A 19,786-nucleotide genomic window follows, 5' to 3' on the forward strand; every position below is an offset into this window, starting at 1 on the left:
GGGAAGGAAGCAAGGCATTTCAGAAGGACTGTTTACCATGCAAAGGCAAGGAAGGAACACTGAATGAATGGCCTTGCTACCAGTGGAGATAAGCCAGGCAGGATCTGACTCCTCTAGAATCAATGAAAAATACATAATGAAAAAATACATAACATTCAGAGCCTTTGGATTTTAAAAAATGGGCCTAATCTGCAAAGGCCTTCCTCTGCTAGCATTTTTGTGATTTAAAAAATCAATTTCATTTCTGCTACAATTCTGCTCAAAGAGGAAATAAAAAAGCATGGTCAGAGAGCTCTTTCCTGAAAATGTCCATTAAAGATGAAAGAGGCAGTATTTTACATTTGCTGAAGAGCTCAGAAGCTCAGACTGATCAAGGCATACTTTGAAAACAGCCATGTTGAAATTATTGTAAGTGTCCCGAGGAAAAAGGACATCTCGAACCCACAGCAATGTAAGATAATTTTTCAGGGATCATTGGAGTATTGTAACTTCCCGCCATGCCCTGAAAATAAACCACATTTTCAACAATCAACAAAGAAACCTACTTAAGCTCCAGGGTTTTCAAGTACTGTACGGTAACTCCATTGTGAGGTGGAGAAACACACTTCAAGCAGCCAAATGGTAACAAATGGGAGAAACCAGAAGACAACCTTCTAGCACAGCTGATCAGAAGGCGAATTTCATGGAGAAATCAAGCAGACATGTGATAGATAGTCTAGGTCTCTCTTGGACTTCCTTTCTCCCCCAATCTGCAAGTAAACTCCTTTTGCCCTCTCTTGAAGATTTTACTCTAAGGGACAAGGAGACCAGGTAGTGTCTCACTCAGTTGAAGTCACTCGACTCCCAGCAGACCTGGATGGGCTTGTTCGGCTGCTACAAGTTTTCTCATGGATGAGTAGAAAACATCCTAGAGTTGGACGTTATGGGCGGAAATCCCAATAAATTAGTCATAACGCAAAAAAAAAAAAAGCGCACCAAAATGCTAAACCTTCTGCAGAACTTTCTTCCAAAACTGGCCTGGAAGTCAATAAAACCTTCGTAACCTTGACGTCTGGCTTAGTGCCAGCCTTTGGGATCCATCATTGGAGATGGGCCAACCTCTTCAGTTTGCGGTGCGGCTGGATGGCATGAAAGAAAGACAACGCCACGGAATCCCCCCTGGAAGGCGGGAGGGGGTCTCTTTAGCTCGACCAATGTTGCCAATAGCCACAACATCCGGGTGAAGAATGGCAATAGCTGAAGTGTACAAAAGAGGGGAGAGAGTAAAACTGTAAATATTCAAAATGGCGGCTGCTCCAGGGAAACATTGCTGGAGGAACTTCGCAGGGGCTCCCCCGTTTCAAGGGTCTGGTTTTGGAAGGAGGAGCACAAGACTGAAGCCACTTCCAGAGAGAGCCCAGCCTGGGCTGCTGGGCAGGCAGACCACGGAAGCAGCACTTCTGGTGGCGGCTCCTGCTTGCCTGGTGCTCCTGTCTTGGCCGCCCCCTTCCCGGCCCAGGCGGAGAAGTCCTGCAGATCCATCTCAGTGCATTCCACTGGGGCATGAGGCCAGCAATGCTGAGATTCCCTGGCGCAGGAGGCGGGCTGGGCCAGGCCATCAGGACCTCTGCTGTGGTCCTCGCTGCTCTCGGAAAAGCCCCCGTGGAAGGAGCAGCTGTGGAGCCCAGAAGTCCCCATCAGGGGCTGCATCTCCAAGGGGCTCCTGGCTGTGGGGGTCTTGGAAGTGACAGTCACCAGCTTGGACCAATCTGTATCAGGCTGTGGATGCGGGAGGCGGGATCCAGAAACATCCGCTCCTGGGATAAACTGAAGAGCTCCGGCAGGGCCTGAAAACAGGAAAAGCCAGTTAAGGTGAACATGGGAAGTCCTACAGCTGCTTGCCCAACTGAGGGAAAGGGAAGACCAACAGCCACACAGGACAGCCAGTCAGCCCTCTGGATTTGAAAGCAAACAGGCAGCCGCATCTTTCCTGGAATGATGGCGCAGTTTTCCCCTCCCCCACCCTCAGCATCTCTTTTGCCTTCACCTTCCAAATGCTGCACAGCTCTAAACCTGCAAAAAAATTGTTTTGGAAAAGAACAATTTCAATTGAACATTGAAATTGATAAAAAAATATATAATGGAAAATAAAATCACAAATGTATTGGGCAGGCAGCCTGAAATCAACAACTTCTTCATTTTTATTTCGCAGCCTTTGTCGTTGATATGGCAAGGCCCCCTGTGGCAAGCCACTCAGTGTCGCTGGATACGAGATGGGCGGCAAATAAATGTCATTATAAATAAATAAACTCCCCACAGGAGGAGGAAACCCCCCCTTTTCCTCTGACCAAAATGTCACTGGGCCAGAAGCCCACCTGAACATCCTCCTGCTGGGCCCCTTCCTCTCTCGGGGCCAGAAGGACCCAGTTCCACCCAAGAGGCTCCCAGGAGGCCAGGCGAGAGTCGAAGGCAGATCTGAAACAGGGGGAGAAACCTCCAAAGATCTGAGGAGGCTGGAGAACCCTCAGGAGGCCCATCGTTCCCCACCAGCGTTGAACCCTTTGTTCGTCCTTAACAAGTAACATGTCAGCTTTGGAAGCCATATTGAGACCAGATGCTTCCACACTGCCACATTCTTGAGCCTGGGAAAATGGGGGGGGGGGATTTCTTGGAGCGTATGTGGTTAGACATAATAGCGTTCTTCTTCTAAGTCAAGGTCATGCTATTTCTACACCTGGGTGAGGGGACGTCTCAAATTGGGAGGGATAGTGATTGGGGCATGTGATGCAATGAAGGGTGCAGGGGGTGGATTTGTAGTCTTTACTTATTGCAAGGAAGCCCGGAACTTTCAGATTCGGGATTCCCCAGATATGTCAGTTTACTATCCAAATAAAACAGAACTTTTGAGAAGATGCCTGTCTCGGAGTTATTGGTTGGAGTGGAGGTTTCCTGGAACGCTGACATAATACAGGTAATCTTCGACTTACGAGCACAATTGAGCCCAACATTTCTGTTATTAAATGAGACATTTGTTAACTACGTTTCGCTCCATTTTATGACCTTTCTTGCCACAGTTGTTGAGTGAATCACTGTAGCGGATAAGTTAGTCACCTAGCTGTGAAGTGAATTTGGCTTCCACATTGACTTTTCTTGTCAGAAGGTCACAAAATGCCCCCCCACTCCAGGACTCTGCAACCATCATAAATACACGGAGATGCCACAAAGGTCATTTGAAAAATGGTCATAAATCACTATTTTCAGTGCATCAAACAGTCAGTAAATGAACTGTTTTTAAGTTGAGGACTGCCCGTTATGTATAATTTTAAGAAGAGCGAATTATGTTTACACCTTAATTAAGCTGAATCATAAAAGACAAAATATTCTACACACGAAGTGTGAATATACTTGTCTTGTCTTCCATCCCAACTGGGCAAATGACTGTTTTGAACCTCTTTTGCTGATCAAAGCATTTAAACCACCACTACCACCCTGCATTATGTAATTAACATTTGAATTCCAAGCACGGGAAGTGCCTTCTGAACATGTGCATGTGCCTCTCTTCCAACAAGTGAAGGAACATCAACCTTCTATGCAAAGCACTGGAGGACTCATTCTTGAGCCTCGCAGAACTTCTCTTCAAGGTTCACTGGGGCTATTTTGTACATCTCCAGCTCAGAGCACAGTAATCAGATAAGAAAGAGGCTCTAAATGGACACATGGACACAGGCTCCATCTTGGTTACTCGATGAAACCCACGGGAGAAATTCACCTTCTGGGGGTCTGTAGAGAGACCTGAAGTTCCTGAGGTCCAAGGAGCAAGCATCTGGCGGCAGGTCGTGGAAACCAGCTGGCCCAGCAGATGTCTGAAATGTCACTCTCTGCCCAGAGACATTCTGACTTCTCAAAAACACTTTAGGAACATGCATAGAAAAAGAAGAAACAGGAGTTTACACACCTTGCAAGACAGTCTCCACAATGAGGGAAGGCTCATATGCTGGAGAGCTTTTGGGGATTGTTCATAATTGAATCACGTTTTATGAATGTGCTCATAGTTTTAATCTGTCCACTGAATGCATATACTGTGTGTGTGTGTGTGTGTGTTTTCTTAAGTTTTCGCAGAATCAATACAGTATCAGTACAGAAGCCTGATGATGGCAGATGAGATTCTGCCGAAACATTGCTACAACTTTAAAAGCACAACTATAATGACGTGGGAAAATACCCGAACAAAGCTGAATGCCATACATGTAAGTACCCTAGCTTCGTGCCAGTGCACCAGCCTGAGGATGGTTCAGTGCCACTGTAATTTTGAACGGTCACTAAGCGAATGGTGAAAGTTGAGCACTACCTGTATGAGATTTGCAAAATTAGTAGACCAGAGTTTTGTAGAGACTGCTTGTCAGGAATCTGCCAGTCTGTTTGATGTGGTATCTCCTACCCTCTTGTTATATTCCAGTGAACCATTTGCCTGAACTGCTTCCGAATATTATCTCATTTCTCAGGATTTAAAAATGCATTTCTGCCCCTTTTGCCTTGGTAACATCCATGCATATTTCCCTCACGTCATCTTCCTTACTCTCGTTGTGGTTCGCCGGCAGCCTGTGTAGACAGCAGTGGAATCGGACAGTGGGGAAGAATGGGGACCAGTCTGGGAATCTGGGGAAGACTCGGACGAGGGTCCTGCGTCCAATGCAGAGATGGGGCCAGGACCATTGGGGAGTGGGGTGCTGACTCCAGAGCCTCCGGAGTCTGGCAGCAGCGAGACAGAGGACCCAGGGGAGCCTGTTCCCAGTGCACGTGTGCGCAGAGCTGCTAGGAGGCAAGAGCAGATGAAACAAAAGGGGCAACTCGGGAGTAAGGCTTGGAGGTGACTGCCCCTCCCCTAAAGTATAAAGGACAGGCAAAGGTAGAGCAACCTTTGCAGGAAGCAAAGTCGTTCGCTTTGTTTCGATTAATCCTTGAAGCTCTGTGTGGACTTTGAACTTCAGTTGTTTTTTTATAATTCATTTGGCACTCTAGTTGTTGGCAGCTATTCAAAGGAGAGAAAGGTGGGTGCTTATCTCGAGGGACTGTTTGGGACTCATTACAGGCTGGGAGTGCACAGACTTCCCAGCGTTGAAATAAAACAAGAGTTGTTTTAACTAAGCATGTGCTTAATGACGGTCTCGGGAAGTCTTGGTCAGAACAACTCTGTCTGAGACTAAAAAGCATATTGCTGAGGCAGAGAAAACCCTGGTGGGAGAGAAACCCACTTCACTTGGCAAGAGTGGGGAAAGGAGGGGCAACCACATCCAGGACCCACTCACCCTGTTGGCACTGGCTCTTCCAGAATTGCTGGCAGTAGAGAATGGCGACCGTCAGGAGGACCAATGCCAGGAGTGCCAGGGCGCTGCTTGTGAGCACCACCAGAGCTGGGTCTTGGGCAGGATCCGTGGAACTTTCTTCTAAGCCAATTCTAGAAAGGCCTGCCAAGATCAGAAACATCATTCAAAGCAGGAAGGAACAGGGTCCCGTCTGATCTGTTTGGCAGGCAACAAATCCCACTTAGGAACCTGCCTGTGGCTGGACAGGACGTGTGTGTGCTCCGTAATGCAGAATGGAACATTTCCATCTCCCAAGTGCAAAATGGGTTTTGTTATGAGCCCAACTGGACGTTCCAATTCCCCAGTACTTAGCAACTGCGGAAATTCCCTCTTCCTATCTTGTTGATCAGGCAGGCCTGCTTTGCTCTTGTGAGTGCACAGCTGCTAAAAACCTTCCAGCCTTCCTACTTAAGACGACAGCATAAAGTGAGACCTAGCATGCCTTGCAGTTGAACTGGAATATATTGGAAATTAAAAATAAATAAATAAAAGCATTTTCAGCTGGGCAATGCAGATTCTGTTCAGACAGAAAATGTGTGCTTGGAACCTGAAATCACCATTGCAAAACCTCTTAAGGAATAGAGTTTCTAGTCCTCTTGACCGGAACAACATCTCAAAATGCCACCCAGTCTCAAGAGTTTTATAGGCCATGAAGTCAGGCAGATTTGGCTGGGTTTTCTTCCTATTGATCAGGAGTCAGCACTGATAGGCTCTGCAGGGTTTCCACAATATCTCACAAGGCTAACAGGAGCAGGGCATTATTGAATATAAAGCAGAACATATAATTTACCCATCGTGCATCCAGAGGCACAACTAATAAAAGCCAGTGGTTATCAATTTGCTCTCCACCTCATATGCCAATGACCATTTGCAGAATCAAACTTCCCTGGCATGCAATTTCATATGTGGAGGCCAGGGGTGTGATAGCTCAGGACTTAAAGATGCTGAGCTTGTCAGCTAGAAAGCTGACAGTCTGGGTTTGAAACCCGAGCCCCATGTGATGGGGCAAGCTCCTATTCCTTGCTCCAGCTCCTGCCCACCTAGCAGTTCGAAAGCATGCAAATGTGAGTAGATAAATAGATACCACTATTTATCAATATTCTGAGAGCCTTGGGGTATACTCCTGCTGGTCACATGACCACAGAAGTGTCTTTGGACAACCCTGGCTCCCTTGCATAAGAAATGGAGATGAGCACCACCCCTGAGCATCGGACACAACTGGGCAGGGGCAACCTTCACCTTTACCTCTATGTGGGCAGGGAACCCAAATATTCAGCAAGCCTCAATCTTGCTGCAGTGTAGAACAGGGTTCTCCAAACTTGACAACTTAAAGACTTGTGGATTTCAACTCCCATAATTTCTCAGCCAGCCATGGAATTCGGGGAGTTGAAGTCCACAAGTCTTAAAGTGGCCAAGTTTGGGGACCCCTTGGTGTAGAACTTTGTCAGGAGGATGAGGCCTGAAGCATAATGAGGACAAGGAGCTCCTAGGAGCCAAGTTAGTACATACACTGTTGTTCGGAAGGTGGGGTCTGCTTTGTGCATGGCACACATTCAAGGTCCTGGAATCCACCAATCTGAGTTTTACTGTAGAAGCTGTAAAAAGGAAGAAAAATGGACCGATGTTTAATATGGAGGAGCTGCAGAGGGCTACTTACCACCTGAACATGGGCAGAGGGCACCGGAGGCTTCCCAAAGGCTGCAAAACCCATTACTCTTAGTAAACTACTTCCTTGCTCCCCTGCTGCGCTGAGGACTGATTCATACACCAAAATCATTTCCAGTGCTCTTAATATGTAATCACAGTGCAAAGGAAATAAGTGAATAATTGGCTTCATCCCTGCTCCCACGTTCATCTGCTTTTCCCGAGCTCAACCAGTCCTCATCATGCCAATGTTACTCCTTGGTGCAAGGATATCGAGGCATGTGCAAAACCAGGGTTATGAGCAGCCCACCTAGTGAACTAACCACTTTCTGAACATGGCATGGATTCCCTGATTTGACGTTGCTGCCCTACAAACCTGACCATTTTGTTTATTCATTCTTCAAATCTACGCCCCCCCCCCCAACTTTCTTTCAGGATGCAATAGTCCTTTCCTCTTGTCCCCCCTCCCCCCCCAAATACACATTTGGTTCTGGCTGAGAGAGAGTGACTGGCTCAATGTCGCTCAAGAAGTTGCTGAGGCTGAACTGGAACTTGAGTCCCCCTTAACCAGTCTAGTCTCTCAGAAAGAAAGAAGAGTCCTAAGGCTACACTTCTGAACCCCTCAATCCCTGCTGGGCAGCGGGGGTTCCTGTGAGGGATGAGGAAGGAACACCAGCAGGAGAGCCAAGAGTATCCATTCCTAGCAAGAGCTCCCAGTTGTGGAGATGATTCCAGCTGAGAGGCAAGAGACTGGAGGCAAAAGTGACAACTGCCAAGCATCCATTTTCAAGTGTAAAGGAGAAGAAAGACAATGACAAACCACTCCAAGAAAAGTTTGCCAAGAAAACCATATGGTCAAATGATATAAAGCGATTGACAATATTGTGTCAGGCCCCTTGTATCAGGAGGCACTCAATATGCTACTGAAAATGAGCTAAGGAGCTTTTGCAGCAATGATCATGCTGCTGCTGCTGCTATTATTATTATTATTATTATTATTATTATTATTATTATTATTATTATTATTATTATTATTATTATTATTATTATTATTATTATTGTATTAAAGCAAGGGTCTTCAAACTTGACAGCTGTAAGACTTGTGGACTTCAACTCCCAGAATTCCTGTGTTAACATGATTGGAGTAGGAATTCTGGGAGTTGAAGTCCACAAGTCTTACAGCTGTCAAGTTTGAAGACCCCTGTATTAAAGCCCCTGGGACATCTGGTTGCTGGATGCTCATCAGGTTAAAAAAGTTCACCAAGGGATTTCCAAAGTTTGGACTCTCTTGGTCAACTGCAGGCAGATTGTATACAAATGGGAGCAATTCGACACCATCGTGAACAGCAACCATGATCACACCAAACACAAGGGGTATAATACTCTGGGAGCCCTTTAACCCAATCCACCTCTCCCTCCTAGGATGTGATTTTCTTGATGATGCTCTTAAAAAAGGTAACTTTACAGGATAGCTTCCTCAAGCATCCTGTCACAACCCCAAATGGACCCTCAAGAGCTGCCCAGTTCTGCATTTGCCGTTTGAGGTCCTGTTTTGATCAAGGGCTCCCCTGTGGAGCTGGACAGCCTTCCTTACCCGGGGAAGCAGCCTCCACAGGTGGCATCGGAGGTTGTGCTGCAGTTGGACTTCTGGGCCCGGTTGATCAGTGAGCAGGAGAGGCAGGACTTGCAGCCATGCGGTCCCCACCTGTCCTTGAACCTCCTGGGCTGGCATGGGGTGCACTCAGCCTCCCTCCCTTCCCCATAGCCACACTCCTGCAAGAGAGACGCATCCCGTAATTCTGCCTGTGCATGCAGAAAAATCACGGCAGAAAGAGAGGGAGAGGGAGAGGGAGAGGGGTGGGTGGGATTTCTGTTTTACAGAGGAAATGCTATGAATTACTTTGCAGGGGTGACGATCTTCCACCTATTCCAAGAAGGGTAATTTAGTATCCAAATTGTCACAAAATACGTTCATTACGACAATCCATCTAGCACAGTCTTCACTGCTGTCTTTTCACTTGGCTAAAAGAAGCCCACCAACACCATCTGCCACTCTTACTATATTTTCAGCAAATAAAAACATCTACACCAGCTTTAAAGCTGAGGAATTTGGGGAGGGGGATAAATGGTCTTTTTTCAGGGAAATACAATATATATATACTTCTGAAGGGAGAGATTATGGAAAGACCGGATTGTGGCTTATTCCACAGACTAAAAATGTAAGAGAAAAAATGTTTGCATGCCAATTTTGCATGCTAATTTGCACAAAAAAAAGAACAAAGCAGAGCAACAGTTTAATTTTTAAAATGCCTGCCTGATTTGAAATAAAAGTTGAAGTCTACAGTCATAAACTGCTGTGCTAGACTCAGAGTTTCCTATGCAGATTCCATTGGGGTGCAAACGTCTGAGAAGGCACAATAAGCACATCTTCATATTACCTTGGAGAGTTCGAATCCAGGGCCACACTCCTTGCAGGGGTTGCATTCGCCATGGTCATCCAGGTATTCGCCCTCTCGGCATTCCTCGGGGTTTGCAATGGAGGGGGACACAAGAGCCTGGTGGAAAAAACACCGTAAGAGCCAGCATGACATGAGAGAGCCAGCATGAAGAGAGTGGGAGCACCACATCTCCCCAAGAACCCTTCCACAACGCAAGAGACTGAGTAAAGCCGAATTTCTAAGGGTTTTTTTAAAGGCTTCCCTGGTGTTCATCCAGGATTCCTGATAAAATCTAGGAGGTGCACACAGAATTGGATCAGTAAATTCCTCTCAGACGTACTTTCCAATGGCTGCCTGCCACCAGACTTCAAAAAACAAGATATCACTCCTTGTCATGCCCTGTCGGAGGCTGAATCTGAGGAGGAAGCCGAACAGCTGATAGGGAGTGGCTTCGCTGGCTGTAGAGGAAACTGGGGAAGGGTGTCCTGGGAGCGGTGTCCAGCTGGGCAGAGCAGGGAAGAGGTAGAACAAGGGAGAGGGAATTCAGAGGAAGACCCAGGTCCACCCCCTCTTCATCCTAGGGCACGCAGGGAGGAACGGATAAGAGAGCAATGTAGGTTGGGTGGCTTACGGGGGAGGAAAGGGCTCTGATTCCCTTCATTAGGCACACCTGGGAAGAGAGATGCAAGCTGAGAGCGGTGACCGCTGGGAACAAACGTGACTTTATCTTATGTTGTTGTGGCTTATCTGTGTTCCTGGCATCTTCCCAACCATGTGAGTTTTGCCATGCTTTCAAGTCTGAAATTGTTGCTCCTGCCCTGCTACACTAATTACTTCAGTTTGGCTTGTTTGGACTTTAAGTTACAGTTTGTGTTTACCCTGTTTTGGACTTAATTTTCTGCAGTCAAAGGCTGTTCCTGGGAGAGTTTTTCTCCAACCAGAAGGTAACCTGGACACTGGGGACAAAGTTGGGGATAATAAAGGGACTCTTATTGATTATCTGACTGTGTTGCCTTTGTGCCATGCCCCTTTGGGTCATCACACTTCTAAAACCTGGCAAACCACAAGACAGAGTTGAAAGCTACTACCCCAATTGCCCTTTTAAGCTCCTGATTCAAACTCCTGGAAAAATTCATTACAAACAGGATAGGTCCCATAACAGATGAACATCTATCCGTGGAACAAGCTGCCTTCCAACAAGACTGGACCTCTGTAGATCAGGGGATAAGCCTAACTAATTGAAGCAGGATTCCAATGAGGCCTTAAAACCATGGCCATGTTTGTAGACCTAAGGGCAGGATACGACAGTTTGGAAGGATGGGTTGTTGTACAAACTGTGCCATATTATCCCCTGCAAAAATCTCTACCGACTAATTAATAACATGCTAAGCGATAAGTCCTTTCAGATAATAATGGGGGACAACATAATTCTATCTTCTGGGGGAAGAAAGTAGTTGCTCCTAAAATCAGTTTTAAATAAAAGGCAGGTGATTCCTGGTGGCGGAAGGAGAGCCCAAAGTCTCAACCAGCCAAAGGAGACCCCGAGAGACCCTCACAGACAATGGAGGTTCCTTGTTCAGGGAGCAGCTGCAGAAACTGGCACCTGAACCCAAAGGATTCATTAGAACAGCCACTGGTTTCAGTACAGTGACCTCCTGAGGAAAAGCCAGGTGGGCCTCAAGCCCCAGTTCTGCTTGCTGACCGACACCTGTGCGCTTTTCGACAGGATTTGCACTGAGTCTCTCTGAAGTTGAATGGAACAGCGAGGCTTCAGGACCCTCGCAATGCTGCTGTGCTTCTGCCTTGCCCGGTGATGGCCAAAATGGGGCAAAGTAGGCCGAGGTGTTGCCAAGGTGCAGTGCTCAACCCTCACCCAGGCAGCTGTGGACAAGCCCAGGGCCACCCGGGTGTAACACATCATTACGCAATGGCCGCGGTTTCCTTGCCTGCCTCAGACAGGGGGGACACAAGTCCCAACAGCGGCATTGGCAGCGTAACGTCGCTGGGAGCATCGCTTCCCATAGATCCCGCCTTTCCACAGCTTCTGTCGGGGACTTTTCCTATCCGCAGGGCGGACTCTTACCTGGGTGGCGATGATCAGCGTGAGACGCAGGGCAGCTCCCTTCTCCATGCCAAACCCCTCCGTTCGCAGCTCCTTGGGAAGCAAACTGTGCAGGAAGGAAAACATGAGCCTCTCCTCAAAGCCCCATTTCTTCCCCTCCAATAAATCTCTTCTGTTTCAAGGCAGGGATTGACTTCCTCATAAGGGGTCAGAGAGACGGCCCTGAGCCCTGCTGAGGAATTGGGTGGGGGCGCAGCAGGAAATCCCCAGGCTTCAGGCTGAGCTGAGCTGGGCAGAAGGCAGCAGCCACAGCAAAGCTCTTGGGCCACACAGACCAGGGAGGACACCTGCCCAGAGTCAGCTGTCGCTCAAAGGGGACCTTCCTGATCAAGACTGAAGCACACCTGAACAGCAAGGACAAAGTGAGCCACCCAGAGTCATGGGACGGCGAGTTGGGTGGCAAATAAATTTAATAAAGAAATGAGAAATAAAAAGACAACTAGCTCACCATTTATAGCAGACTTAAAAACAAATATGTTAATTATCCTTCCTCAGAATTGAGTCACGGGTAATCCTTGACTTACAACCACAACTGAAATCAGAATTTGCATTATTAAGCAAGGCAGTTGTTAAGTGAGTCGCGCCCAATTTTATGACATCTTTCCCCATGGTTGTTAAAGCAAACGACTACAGTTGTTCAGTGAGTCGTGTAGCTGTTGAATGAATCCGGCTTCCCCCCCCTTCACTCTGCTTGTTGGAAGCCACCAGGAAGGTTTCAAAGGGGAATCATTTGATCATTTGACCCTGGGAAGCTGCAATAAATGCCTGACAGTGGCCAAGCACCCAAATTTTGACCACATGACGGGGAAATGATGTGATGGTTGTAAGTGTGAGGACTGGGTTGTAAGTCTTTTTCCCCCCAGTGCCGTTGTAACTTTGAACAGTCACTAAACGAAGGGTTGTAAGCTCAGGGTTACCTGCATTAAGCTCATTCAGGCAGAACCTGTCCTCTTGACCTTTACTAAATCTGAATGAGATGGTGCCTATTATACTAGATCGCTATTTAATTATAATTAATACTAGATCGCTATTTAATTATAATTAATAAATGGCTGAGAGTAGTGGGGTATTTACATTTTTAAATTGTATAGAGATTATTGTATGGTTGGTTGTTTTTTCTTTTTCTTTTTTAGTGGTGTTTGTCTAGTTTTACTTGTGGAAGAGCACCTCATTTCGTTGCACCCGCTTGTGAGTGTAATGACAAATAAATTCTTATGTCTTATGTCTATTTCTCCCAAGAGCGATTCAAGGATCTTCACCCAAGACCTCTCAGGAGCCCCTGAAACGGAAATGATTTGCCAGCCTAGGTTGAAAATAACATGCCATTAAAACCCCACCAGGTAAGCAGCAGAGGAATGAATGGCGAGCCCGAGTGGCCGATTCGGCCGCAGGTGGCAGACGGCAGCCTTCGGGCTCAGAAGCGGGGACTGGGGTGATGGCATGGACGGGCTGGGTTTGGTGCTGGGGGCAGAGCCTGGCCAGTCTCTGGAGATGCAGCCAGATGGCCAGCTGGAACTTGGCCACTCTGGAAACAGGGGGGCTGCTGGCTGAGCCACCCATTTGTGGGAGACACGGCTGTCGTGGCTGATGGGAGGACTTGGGGGATGGCGGCAGCAGCCGGAGCAGGCGGGGGAAAGAAAGCTGACCTGGTCCAGCAGCCACCTTCTTCATCTCTGCTACCCTCTTTGTGGGATGCAGGACTTGGCCACAGTGCTTTGAACTGAGTGCCTGATGGCCGGAAGGGAAGGGCAGAAATGGTAAGGATTTTGTGGGTCTTCGATGGTTTTTGTGGCAGTGTGGCCTCCAAATTAGCCCCACATTTGAAAATCTACAGTGAAACTCCATGAAACTTAATATTTTCCAAATAATCAAAGCATGCCTGGCAAAAGATCCATTTGGAGGGTCATTCATATGTCAGATTCCACATTGCAACAGTGAGAAACTACCACTTGCTGAGTTTTGGTGAGGTATCAAAAAAGACTATTTATAATTATCTGAGAAGGCTGTCAACATACATACTTATCCCTTTTTCCAAGGCCATATATAGGCGAAGCTGGATTTTCTTCATATAGTGCAACAAAAACTACATCTTGCAGTAAATTAAATGCAGAACCAGAGATGAGAATCCAATTGTCTTTTATTATTTGCAAAAATAATGCCACTCTTCTCATTAACCTTTTAAAAGTTAAAAACTTTTTCATGAAATTTTTATATTAATATCTAATAGTTTGATATTGTTATTTTTGCATTTCAATAAAGTTCTACAAATGGGTCCATTATAATTTTAATAAGGAAAATATTGATAAATATAAACAAAAGCTCTTGTGAGTCCTTTTTCAATTATGTATGGTGACTTTATCCTCAAATCTTGAGTTGGAGTTGGAATTAGAAGGTTGAATTTTTCATTGGTTTACATATTTACCATTGAAAGAAAGATTTAAATTAGATTAAAAAAATATGGATTTTATTTTGTAAAAATGAATTGGAAATTCTATTGTGTGGTAATGAACATATTGCTGCTATTGAAAATGAACTTGGGGAATGAGTATGTAAACTTAGTATGATTCAGTGGGCAAAGAGTTTTGGATATAATATAATGTTTGAACAATAGGAAAACATGGAAGAAAAATTTAAAATTTACATTTAACTATAATTTAAAAGAAACTTTCTATAAGATAATGTACCTGTTGGTAACAGTGGACAAATGGTCAAGAATGTATAAAAATACTTCAAATGAATGTTGGAAATGTAAATGTATAAAGAAGGAACTTTTTACCATTTATGGCGGACTTCCGATAAAGCAAACAAATAATTGGAGTAGGATTCACATCTTAATAGAGAAGTTTCTTAAAGTGTATATAAAGCTAAAAAACCAGAGAGTTTTCTTTTGGATTTAATTGATAAACAACTTGGAAAAAAGCTAGAACTTCGATAATATATGCTGACAGCAGCAAGAATATTCTATGCACAAAAACGGAAGGATACTTTGATTTCCAGTAGACAAAAGGCTGCAAAAGAACACAAATAATTTTGTTTTTACTTGGAAACCACTTTTGGACTTTGTCCTTGAGGTGGAAAAAAAACGAAATTCTGATTTAGGGTTTTGCTGATTAGGTAGGCTTTATGTTATAGAAAAGGCTAATTACAGTATTACAGTATAAGTAAAAAAATTGAGGTTGTTCTGTCTTATTCTACTGCGGCAAAAGGAGTCCGAAGTCCAGGCTGCCTTTCCCTTTTTCCTCCCCTATTTTCCCACTTCCATTTTCCTTTGTGTTTAATATTTGGATAAAGTTATTTAAAAAAAAATACCAAGCCCGGAAAAAACGAAGGAAGAGCGATCCACTCACCGGCCGATCCCCGCCGCCTCCGGGTCCGGGAAGGCAACGCGCGGCGGCAGCTCCGCTTCTCGCCCCGCCAGCACCAGCCGAGGTGGAGCCCGGGACGTGTCGGGACTTGCCCGCCGCCGCCGCTCGCCCTGCCCAGCCGGGAGGGAAAGGAGGAGGGAGGGCCGGCTTACACGCCCCCTCCGCGGGCTCCTCGGGGGAGGCGGGGGTCGCCGGGGAAGGCCAGGGACTCGCGTCCGGGCTCCGCGGGGCGGAGGGTCGGCCGGCGGGCTGGACCGGCTCCGCTAGCGCAGGAGCCAGCCGGCCAGGTGGGTGGCCGAGTGAAGGCGGGCATCCCTGCGTGGAATCCCAGGCGGGCTCTGAGCGCCCTTCCAGCCCCGGCTCGGCCGCAGACTTCGCCGGGCAGAGGGTCCGGGCGTCCCCGGTGGAAGCCGCCGTGCGGCTCCTGGGCCGGGCGCGTCTCCCAGAACGGGACTCGCCTTCCTCGCTCGGGGCTCCCGGAGAGACCGGGCCGTTCAGGGACTCCTCGGACTGGCGCCTCCCCACGCAGGTCTCGGGGGGGAAAGGAAAGAAGAACCAAGCGGGCGCCACCGAATCCTCCGCAAAGCGTTTGCTTGGATACCGCCTAGCAAAAGGACGCAAAGCAAAGCTCTGAAATTGCAGGCAACGTTGCTTTCTAATTCAGCACCGAACTGCCCGAACACTCTCTACACTCGCCCCAAAGGCGCTTTTTTTTTTTTTCGAGAGGCGGCTGGACTTTCTGGTTTTTCTTTGAAGACGTTTCGCTTCTCATCCAAGAAGCTTCTTCAGCTCTGACTGGATGGTGGAGAATGGAAGGATTTATACTTTATATTACCCAGTCAGAGCTGAAGAAGCATCTTGGATGAGAAGCGAAACGTCTTCAAAGAATAGAATAGAATAGAATAGAATAGAATTCTTTTTTGGCCAAGTGTAATTGGATATACAAGGAATTTGTCTTGGTGCAAATGCTCTCAGTCTACATAAAGGAAAAGCTACATTTGTCAAGAGTCAAGAATCATCAGGTACAACACTTAATAATAATAGTCACAGGGTACAATAAGAATAGAACAGAACACAACAGAATAGAATAGAATTTTTATTGAGAACAGAACAGAATAGAATTCTTTATTGGCCAAGTGTGATTGGACACACAAAGAATTTGTCTTGATGCAAATGCTCTCAGTGTACATAAAAAGAAAAGATACATTCGTTAAGAGTCAAGAATTATAATATACAACACTTAATGATAGTCAGAGGGTACAATCAACAATCAAATCATACTAGGAAACAGTCAATATAAATCATAAGAATACAAGCAACAAAGTCACAGTCCTACAATCACAAGTGGGAGGGGATGGGTGATAAGGAGTGATGAGAAGATTAACAGTAATAGTAGTGCAGACTTTGTAAATAGTTGGACAGTGTTGAGGGAAAAACCAGAAAGCTCAGCTGCCTCTTGAAAAAAGCACCTTTGGAGCAACCATGACCTGGACAATGGAGAATCTCCTTAGACATTCATTACAGTCTCTCTTTTAAAAAAGCACCAACCACCCTAGCTGTACTGCTAACTTGGACAAGTATCTCAGATGCTATGTATGTATTTTGGATGTTTTTATTGTATTGCTGAATATATCTCTCTCTGCTAATATCATAATTTTGGGCCTTTTTCATCTGTGGTAGTGGCCTAGATTTCTCAAAATTAATTACCATAATTAAAATGCAAGAAAAGCATGAGGATTTCGGGAAACCAAATTTTAAAACCTTGAGCCACAAAACACAAAAGTCTCAACTTAAAATTTTCATTTGATGCACATCCTTCTTATCAGGAGAAAACCTTCAGTTGTTGCAGGTTTTCCAAATCCCTCTTGAAGTGTGGCCACTCCTCAGACTGATGTAAAGGAGAGAGACAGGCCACTTCCAAAATCAGCAATCAGATTTCCAAGTGCTACATATTACACAAGTACAAATTGGGAACTTTCTATTCCCTGTGCCCCACTTTGTAAAGAAGGGAATAAACTGTTGTGGTCATATGTGGTGCTCCAACACTGAATGTTTTTAAGAAGAGTCTAGACCAGTGGTCCCCAACCAGTGGGCTGGGGACCACTGGTGGCCCATGAGAAAATTTTGGTGGTCTGCAGAGAAATGTCATCCCCAAAACACCCCCCAAAGCAATTAATCCAGGCTGCGTGTGAACACAAGGCTTGCGTCGCTTGCATTGCGAACAACACGAGGTAGTGAGGGGAGGGGGGAAAGGGAGGTGGGGGAGGACATGCCCCACTTGCCTGGCCAGGCCACTGGGCTGCTTCTTTCCACTTCTTTCTTCTTCTGCTTTTGGTTGCATGCAAGGAAAGCAGCCAAAGTCTGTCTTTCTCTCCCCAAACTCTGCCAGAAATGAGTCTTTGGGACCCTGCAAAGCCTCCTGCTCCAAGAGGCTGTGCCAGCATGAAAAGTCTTACAAAGACTCATTTCTGGTGGAGTTTGGGGGAAAGAAAGAAAGACTTCTGCTGCTTCTGCTGCTTTCCTTGCATGAAGCCAAAAGTCTCTCTCTTTCTCCAGCTGAGAATGGAGCTGGAGATGGTATCCTGCAATCCCAAGTAAAGAATGATCAATCGGTAGGAAAATGGGATGGGGAATTTTCCTGCAGACTTTTTGGGGGATTTTCCCAGGGTCTCTGGTCATCGGGATTTAAAATTATGAGTCTGGTGGTCCCTGAGGGCCAAAAGGTTGGTGATCCCTGGACTAGATAGTCGCTTATCTAATATGGTATATGCTCTCCCGCTTGAGCAAGGGGCTGGACTAGAAGACCTCCAAGATCCTTTCCAGCTTTGTTCTATTCTAATATTTATGCAAGAGATGGGCAAGAAACAAGTTAGCCCCCAAAAAGCCACTCAGTAAGTTAGTGTTAACAAACCAAGCAGAGGAAATAGATGAACTTTTTGCTAGTTAACTAAGTTATGTAGGAAGCCACCACAACAGCAATGGGGTACTTTTAACTACCCCTGACATCAACTGGGAGATAGACTCTACAGTAAGTGGGAGATTGAACAGGTTCCTGACAAGCCTAGCTGACAACTTTGTCATCCAAAGGGTAGCAGAGGGAATTAGAGGGCCAGCTGTACTGGACCTAATTCTTACCAACAGAGCATAAGTGATAGAGGGGGTTGAAGTTGTGGTAACTTTGGGGAAGAAACAATGTGATATAGAAATTCAATGCTTTATCAAACAGTACTAATAGTTCACGTCCCAAAGGTGTTTTTTCAAGAGGCAGCTGGACTTTCTGGTTTTTCTTTGAAGTCCAGTTGCCTCTTGAAAAAACACCTTTGGGACAGTCATGACCTGGATGACTGAGAATCTCCATAGATAATAGTTCACGTCAGGGGTGGGATTCTACCAGTATGCACCTATTCACTAGAACCGGTTGTTAACGTTCTAAGCAGTTCAGAGAACCGGTTGTTAGAAGAAATTACTGGCCTAATCCTGTCAGGAAGGCAGGAAGGAAACATTCTGGGGTTGCTTACAGAAACTGCCTCTCCATTAACCCTTATTACATTCTTGGCGGGACTAGACTTCTCTGGAGGTTTTTTCCCCCTCCTTTGCTGATACTTTGCTTGTGTGGAGTGACCATTGAAAAAAGTGACTTACGACCATTTTTCACAGTTACAACTGTTGCAGCATCCCCACAGTCACGAGAGGCCAGGCGCGGAGATGCATGCCTCGATGTGAGTGATGTTGAGTTGGCCACTCCCAGCCAGTAACATGACCACCAAGCCATGTCCACCCAGTCACGACCACCAAGCTACGCCCACCAACTAAGCCATGCCCACAGAACCGGTTGTTTAAAATTTTGAATTCCACCCCTGGTTCACCTGTTCTTGATTCTGTCCCTCTGTTAATGCAACCTAGGATTGTATTGGGTTTTTTGGCCGGTACTGCGCACTATTGGCTCATATTGTCCATTTGGACTCCAAAATCCCTCTCTCAGTTATTGCTGTTGAGCCAGGTTTAATCTAATATGTACCTGTACATTTGGTTTTTCTTGCCTAAGTATAAAACCTTATAAGTGCAAAGCCAGAACTGAGAATTGTGCACCAAAATCCCCAGATCTACTCTTCCCTCCCTTAATTGTCTCTCATTGCCCCCCCCTCTCCAGTAACCAATCAGATTTAGGCAAGATGTTTTCATAATGTTCAATCCAACGACAGTTTGGTACGAGGCTCCCTCCTTCTTCCAGCTGGGTGACCTTGAGGCAGTAACTACTTTCGTTTCCCCGCAAGCCTTCTCCCCCTCCCTTCGTCCTCTCCACAGTTCATGGCAGCCTGTCACTGCATAGCCGTGAAGTCCAAGTGAGCATAAGGGGGCAGCTGACAGATACATTGCTGACACATACTACTGCTACCACTTCCCACAGTTATTTGATGGTGTTTTAATATTATTTTCTTTTTCAATATAGATTTTGAAATAATTTCACAAACTCCTAAGAGCGTCTTGGAGACCCCAGGGCATCCTGGGACCATATTTTAAGGAACGCTGCTCTGTGCCCCTCCCTTGGCATGGGCTCTTCCCAGGGTCCACCTTCTTCTGATCGACATTTGCAAGCGCACAAGTCGGAACTACTTTGCAACAGCTAGAAAATTGGGGTGCTTTATTTGTTTTTGTTTTTTAAAAAAATAGATTTTATGGAATAAACATTAAAAACAATTGAACACAGTGCGACTTTCTTGGCCATCATTTTGGCCATACAAGCTATTGTATAGAGATACACATAACAGTTAATTTCCTTTTTTCCTTATGTTATTAGTATAGTGGTAGCTGCATATTATTTCTATTTTACATTTATCTACATTTATCTACAATCATGTACATATTTACAACCAT

General features: G+C 45.9%; 1 protein-coding gene across 1 annotated transcript; it reads right to left on the reverse strand.

Annotated features, from left to right (window-relative positions):
- Nucleotides 1-292: 292 nt before the first annotated feature.
- Nucleotides 293-14,988, reverse strand: EDA2R (ectodysplasin A2 receptor). The gene is made up of 8 exons (XM_026678576.2): nucleotides 14,894-14,988; nucleotides 11,508-11,592; nucleotides 9,425-9,541; nucleotides 8,581-8,759; nucleotides 6,852-6,937; nucleotides 5,286-5,444; nucleotides 3,749-3,889; nucleotides 293-1,826 (listed from the first exon to the last, which is right to left on the reverse strand). The coding sequence occupies exons 2-8, from the start codon at nucleotides 11,553-11,555 to the stop codon at nucleotides 1,279-1,281; spliced, it is 1,278 nt and encodes a 425-aa protein (XP_026534361.2). The 5' UTR covers nucleotides 11,556-11,592; nucleotides 14,894-14,988; the 3' UTR covers nucleotides 293-1,278.
- Nucleotides 14,989-19,786: the final 4,798 nt, after the last annotated feature.

The sequence above is a fragment of the Notechis scutatus genome, chromosome 10 (assembly GCF_049901735.1).
Source record: "Notechis scutatus isolate UNSWTSFEM ecotype Mainland chromosome 10, rNotScu1.2, whole genome shotgun sequence".
In the NCBI taxonomy this organism is placed as follows: domain Eukaryota; kingdom Metazoa; phylum Chordata; class Lepidosauria; order Squamata; family Elapidae; genus Notechis; species Notechis scutatus.

Bases quoted from the DNA above. Each gene is read 5' to 3' on its own strand.
- EDA2R (XM_026678576.2), bottom strand. From the start codon at position 11,555: ATGGAGAAGGGAGCTGCCCTGCGTCTCACGCTGATCATCGCCACCCAG. The intron at 9,542-11,507 runs GTAAGAGTCCGC...TTTTTCCACCAG, and splicing joins CGCTGATCATCGCCACCCAG to GCTCTTGTGTCCCCCTCCAT. The intron at 3,890-5,285 runs GTGAGTGGGTCC...ATGTTCCTAAAG, and splicing joins GAAGAGCCAGTGCCAACAGG to TGTTTTTGAGAAGTCAGAAT.